Below are 6,484 nucleotides of genomic sequence, written 5' to 3'. Positions count from 1 at the left end.
GAGGCACCCGTGTTGCAATAATGAACTAGGGATTTGTTCAGTCACCCTTCTTACCGTAATGAACCAAAGATTTATTGAGGCACCCGTGTTGCCATTGTGAATTGGCGATTTGCTGAGGCCCGTGTGTTGTCACAATGAACGAGGGATTTGTTGAGGCACCTCTTTTGCCATAATGAATAACAGATTTGCTGAGCCGCCCCTGTTATTATAATGAACTAGGGATTTTCGGAGCCGCCCATGTTATCATAATGAACCAGGGATTTTCTNATTGATTATGATGAAATAGAAAAAATGTTCTATCATGACTTGTCAAATCCAATTTATGATTTAACAAAGGATGATGAAGGTTTGTTTTAAACAAATTATAATGTAAAACAATTTTCTAATTGTTCTACAAATTAATGTAATGTACATTTTATTTTGTAGGTAATGTTGAAGAATGAAATGTTACTATTGATGGAGAGCTTAATTTGGACTCTTTTCCTCAAGAAGATGTAGATACTCCAACTACATCTCTAACCGGCAATGTCAACTTAGGATCCAATGAAGACAATGATACTTGGATGAATTAGAATATTTATTCTCTATATGAGATAATTGTGTTTTGAGTTTTAATTCTAATTATATAAGACTTAATCTCATTTCAAGCATTTTTGTTTTAATTTATATGTATACGCATTATGAAAAACATATATATTGATAAGTGTGTTAATTGACTTAATTCATATTAACTTATTTTAATTAATTATATAATATGTAATTACATATAATATTATGATATTGTCCAGTCCAACCAGACAGTTTAACCGGTCAAACCGCTTACAACCTGTACGAGACCTCTTCTGAGTTGATGTCTGGCTCGGGTTTCATATCACTGAATAATACCAATCCCTCTAGATCTTTAAGCAAATAGTTGATTCCTATTTAACAACACACACATCGCTTACAATTTACAAAGAACCTTCACTTCAAATACTCACTCACTCCATTTTCTTCTTATTCCCTTCCTCTCTCTATTGTACACTCTATCAGAAGATGCAGATCTTCGTGAAAACTTTGACCGGAAAGACCATCACTCTCGAAGTTGAGAGCAGCGACACAATTGACAACGTCAAAACCAAGATTCAGGTTCGCTTTTTTTTCTTCTTCCTTTCTTATGGTATTAATTTGATGAAGTTGGGTTTCAGTGATCTGGTGAATTTGTTGATATATATAACTCTAGTGATTTGTATTTATGTTAAGGGTTTATGACGAAATGGGTGTTTGAAAAGTTTCAATTTTGAAACTATGGAATTGTAAAGTTTAAAATTTGAATGACATGTTTTTGGGAGTAAAGAAATAAAAAAATGCGATTAGAGTTATTGGTAGTACTTAGGCACATAAGGAGAGTTTAATCCAAAAGACTATTTTAGGGGGAGATTCTCACGGCTTACTACCACATCGAGTTTGTTATTATCCTCAATATGAGACTCCTAACCTTTTATGGACACTGATCCGATGGTAGCTGTTTCTCTTTTGCTGACTTGACTCATGTATCAGTATTCGGTAATATATTTTAATTCAGCCTATAAGTAGCCATTTCCGTGACATAATTTTCAGTAAAAACACCAAAAGACTAGTCTATTAGGTGGGAGTCTCATAGCTTAAGTATCACATTGAGTTTATTATTCTATTCGATGTGAGACTCCTAATAGTTACCCTTTGGGATAAGGATTACTCGCCCCTTAAAAAAAACTTATGTTTTTTATATGATGGTGTATATAGATCAATGAACTTTATTTTTTGTTGGTGTTGTTTTTAAATTCTTTTGCTTTGGATATTGGGTTCTCTTAATTAACTTATGGTTTCTCAAACCTAGCTGAATGGTTGTGAATTGTGAAAACTGTAACGATGTGATAATCAGTTCCCAATTATTATAAGAACAGCTATCACCTGAGCTTTTTTCATCAGCTTTAGCAACTTAGCTTTTGAAGATAAGTCCAAAATGTTTATATGGGTTGAAAAGCTGTTTAATTAAGCTCATCTGAGTGGGACTGAAATGCTTCTTAAGTGGTTATTGCAATAGAATGTAGATGAACTTAAGGATGCTGGAAATAAGCTCTTCCAAACAGGGCCTTTTATCTGTTGGTATTTGAGTTTAACAAGATTCTTCTGGCCTAGAGTTTGTGTATATTTTATCAGACATGATGCATACTGAGTTGGAGTTCTGTGTATAAAATGATAGTGTCATTGCCGTTTATAAGTTGCACACTTGCACCGGAAATTTCTAACTACTTGTGGAATTTGTGTTGGTAGGACAAGGAAGGTATCCCTCCTGACCAGCAAAGGCTGATTTTTGCTGGTAAGCAGCTGGAAGATGGACGCACTCTTGCCGATTATAATATACAAAAGGAATCCACACTTCATTTGGTCTTGAGGCTTAGGGGAGGAACCATGATTAAAGTGAAGACTCTAACTGGAAAAGAAATTGAAATTGACATCGAGCCTACTGATACCATCGACCGCATCAAGGAACGAGTTGAAGAAAAAGAGGGAATTCCACCTGTGCAACAGAGGTTTGTCTTTTATTGTTGCTTTTAAAAATATGCTGATTAGACTTAGCTAGTTCATTAGCTAATGATGTAGTTCTTAAATAAAAACATGCACATCACTTGTTGACTGCAAAAATTTATGTTTCTGATCATATATTTGAATTTTCCTCTCCTTGTTTTATTTCGGCACATTTGAAGATACATGTGTGTAGATAACTAGATGTCAGTGGTTCATTTTCTTGGCATACATTTGAAGCCTCCTCGTTCAGGGCATCTTGATTGTGGTGCAGAAAGTTTAGTGAACTTAACTAAGATGTAATATTGTCAGTGATAAAATGATATAAGGTGGAGTAACAAATTCATACATAACTTAGGTGTAATCTTTCTATTATACTCTTTACCATGTATAATATGATTTTTGGATGCTTTGTCTAGGTAAGGATATAATTTAGATATTGTTTGGAATGCTTATCCATATCAGACAGGAAATCGTTAGAAGTCTTGGTAAGAAGAGTAGATCAAATGGAAGTTGGTCCAATTTCTAGAGGCAGATGGAGGCCAAGAAAAACCGTAGGCTTTTAGATATGGATATGATTTATGATAGAGCATTATGATAATGTTTGATCCCTATAGGCAACCCCAACTAGTAGGAACAAGACTTAGTTGTTGTTGTTTATCCATATCGGACAAAGCTCCTCTCTAAATTGAGCAAGTACGGGTGTATCTACTCTTACTTTAATCTAAACTTCATTATGGTGTAAACCACTTAAATTTAATGAAGATATACCCTTATTTTCTAACCTTAGAGACAATTTCACTTTGAAGGTGTCTTATCCATCCATATACATGCCTAATAATACACACTCCTTTTGAATTAATTAGTTTCTGGTAATTGAAGTGGTGCACTATTTACTTCAATATGCAATATGTTAATAAAGTCTGAAGAAGTTTTATTGCATAATTGAGTTGTTGCTGAAGTTTTTTTACCTTTGGTGCTTTGCACATAGAAGTAAATATATCTTATAAATGTTACCATTTTGATGCAGGCTCATATATGCTGGTAAGCAACTTGCTGATGACAAAACAGCTAAAGAGTACAACATTGAAGGTGGTTCTGTGCTTCACTTAGTGCTTGCATTGAGGGGTGGTATTTATTAGGTAGAATGAATGCATATTAAATCCAGGAACTTGTTTATTCAGTGTTGATCATTATCTATTTCATGGTGAATGTTTGAGTTGCATCTGAATCTAAAGCTTTTGTAACTATGAGGCTATTATTGATGGTCAGTATCTTGAAGTTTTATGGGTTTGAACCAAAAGTTGGCCTTTATTATGAAATCTTTGAACTTGAACCAATAATTTTATAACCTATAGTTTTCAAGCTTAATTTGCTTCACTTCACCCTCATGCTTCTCAAGGGAGCTATGGTAACTGCCCTTTTAATGGCCTTATTAGGGTTTGCTTGCGAATTGGATTATGAAGGATAATGAATGAAAATGGAAGGCTTGAGAGATATGAAATACACTTTTAAGGTGACTCTGAAACCTTCTATTTCCTTTCATTCTCCTCCAAAACTCAACTCGCAAATGAATTTTTGGAGAAGTGCATCCGATGTGGTTAAGTTTGAGGGTGATCATAGAGGACTATTCCTCCTAAGTTAGGGTCACTAGTACACTCTGCATTTTATCAAGACTTGCATAAACATATGTCTATGGGATACAAATAATATTAACCATTAGATTCATTAGTAGTTGAGAGATGTTATGATGTCCATTGTGTTTGGTAAATGCTTTTCTCATTCTCCTAAAGTGAAATCAGCAGCATAGTGGGGAGGGTGGGTATATGCACATTGTTAAGAACTTAAACAACAAAACTCACAAAAGTAAGACAGCAGTAGTATATTTAAGAAGGTAAACAGGGAATAGTGTATTATTTAATGGAAAGATGATAAAAATGTTTACAATAGAAGGTTCTATTGCCACCGAGCAAGGCTCCTAATAGAGAGTAGTACTCTCTATTCCATTCTTAACAGAATGATCTATTCCCAAAAAGATACCCCTCCTTCTCTCTCTTGCCTGTAAGTAACATAAAAGTGTGCACTCAATTACCCCCTCACATTTTGTCCCATTGCTCTTGCCATCTAGCATTTTCATATGTCCCTTTCTTCGCTTGTCTAGTATAGACTTTCTAAATCTTGGGCCCATTTTCCTCATGTGCCAATCTGTTCTGGATGTTAGCCGAGTCCACCTCTGTATTTGCGATTCTAACACACACTGATAGTTTTTGTGCCCATGAACCCTATTGACATTTAGCATGGAAAAGATTAGTCATGGTTATTACCTAGCCTATAACGAGCTAGATTTTTTCTTCTTAATAATAGATTCTTTAGAGAGATGATAGAATGTAAGTTAGAATAATAAAAGTTGAATAATAATCGATGTGTAATCTTATTATTGTTGCAGCAAAAACAATCATTTTACAGAGATCAATATTTGTAATTTAATAAAACGTTGTCCTAATATCATTTTCATGAAGGTATAGGAATGGTAACAAGGCGGGTTGGGATCGGGTTTGTGCTTATCCAACCCTGAACCCGAAAGTCAAAACCCGAATCTGAATTAATTGGGGTTAAAATTAATGCTACTTTACCCAAAACCCGACGGAACCCCACACGAAAATATCAAGATACAAGGATAGAGAAAAAGGGTCGCTGTTCTTGTGTGTTTAGACTGCACATGCAAACCTTTTGAAGTGAACAACTTTCCATCATTGTCATTTTAAGTGCTCAAAATAATATGCACGTTCATTAACTTATATCTTAACAGTAAGACTTTTTTCTTTATAAAGTTTGTCATCAAAGTAAAGAATAAAGATCAATGTGTGTTATTAAAATGGAAGAGTAAGTCTGTGGTCAACTGGTCATAAGTATACCGTCCAAGGTTTAATTAGTCACTTAATTGAACCCAATAACATTAGTTTCTTTTTTTATCAAATGTAACATGTAACAAAAAAATATAGGCTATATATATATATATATATTAAATTTTTATGTTCTCTCTATATATATAGGTTTTATATATATATTTATGTTTGATTTTTTAATTTTACATTAATTAATCGGGTTTGGGGTAGGGTATCAACTGTACCAAACTCGAATCCGAACTCAAAAATTGAATCCGGGTAAAACCTGAACCCGAACTCAGTCACATCGGGTTTTTCCCGTTAATTTCGGTTTAGATTTGAGCGGGTATCCACGGGTTCAGTTTTTATTGTCATCCTTATGAAGGTAAACTTACAACACTAATTGTAAGATTGCATGGGGCATTGTTTTGGCATATATGTTAAATTAATATTTGTTTTATAATGAGTGTTAGCTTTGTATTATATTATTAGATTTAATATGTATGTATTAATAATATAAATATTTTTTTACACTGTTGACATATTATTAACATATTAATTATTATTGATTTTTAAATAATAATAATACAAATGGAATGAATAATAAATAATGTAATGATCATGGCGTAAAAAACTATGCTAATATCACATAGGAGGGGTTCACCTAAATCATAAGAGTTTACCAATTGTCATTGACAATTCAATTGCTTAAATATGTAAATTTATAATACAAGTAGATAAGAATATTGGACTGGGTAATATGGAATCTCAATCACAATGAAGAATTGGGCGAATAGATCCATCTAATTAACATGATGGAATCTCAATCATTCTTTAGCTTTAATTGATGTTTAAGTTTTTTAATATAAGTAAAGCTTTTTATGGGGATGGGAATTGTGTAGCTACTGGATTTTATATTTAAGTGCACATACTTTATGTCCCACAATTTTACCAATTGAACTGATTCTCTAAGAAATATATATGAATCAAGACGATCATTGAATAATGTGTCAATTGTGAATATAAAATGACACATTCTGATCAAAATAATT

General features: G+C 33.3%; 1 protein-coding gene and 1 long non-coding RNA gene across 2 annotated transcripts in view; one reads left to right on the top strand and one right to left on the bottom strand.

The window, feature by feature from the left end:
* Positions 1–1,129, bottom strand: part of LOC109356727 — a 24,013-nt gene extending 22,884 nt beyond the window's left edge. The window contains exon 1 of the long non-coding RNA XR_002108776.1: positions 1,023–1,129. This is a non-coding gene — a long non-coding RNA (uncharacterized LOC109356727). The remainder of the gene's footprint in view (positions 1–1,022) is intronic.
* Positions 871–3,921, top strand: LOC109356726 (ubiquitin-NEDD8-like protein RUB2). The gene is made up of 3 exons (XM_019600219.1): positions 871–1,128; positions 2,296–2,555; positions 3,578–3,921. The coding sequence occupies exons 1-3, from the start codon at positions 1,036–1,038 to the stop codon at positions 3,687–3,689; spliced, it is 465 nt and encodes a 154-aa protein (XP_019455764.1). The 5' UTR covers positions 871–1,035; the 3' UTR covers positions 3,690–3,921.

Source organism: Lupinus angustifolius, chromosome LG09 (genome assembly GCF_001865875.1).
Source record: "Lupinus angustifolius cultivar Tanjil chromosome LG09, LupAngTanjil_v1.0, whole genome shotgun sequence".
In the NCBI taxonomy this organism is placed as follows: domain Eukaryota; kingdom Viridiplantae; phylum Streptophyta; class Magnoliopsida; order Fabales; family Fabaceae; genus Lupinus; species Lupinus angustifolius.
This window is presented reverse-complemented; position numbering and strand designations above follow the sequence as displayed.

Coding starts and splice junctions, on each gene's coding strand:
- LOC109356726 (XM_019600219.1), top strand. CDS start 1,036: ATGCAGATCTTCGTGAAAACTTTGACCGGAAAGACCATCACTCTCGAA. Junction 1,129..2,295: donor ACGTCAAAACCAAGATTCAG/GTTCGCTTTTTT, acceptor TTGTGTTGGTAG/GACAAGGAAGGTATCCCTCC. Junction 2,556..3,577: donor ATTCCACCTGTGCAACAGAG/GTTTGTCTTTTA, acceptor ATTTTGATGCAG/GCTCATATATGCTGGTAAGC.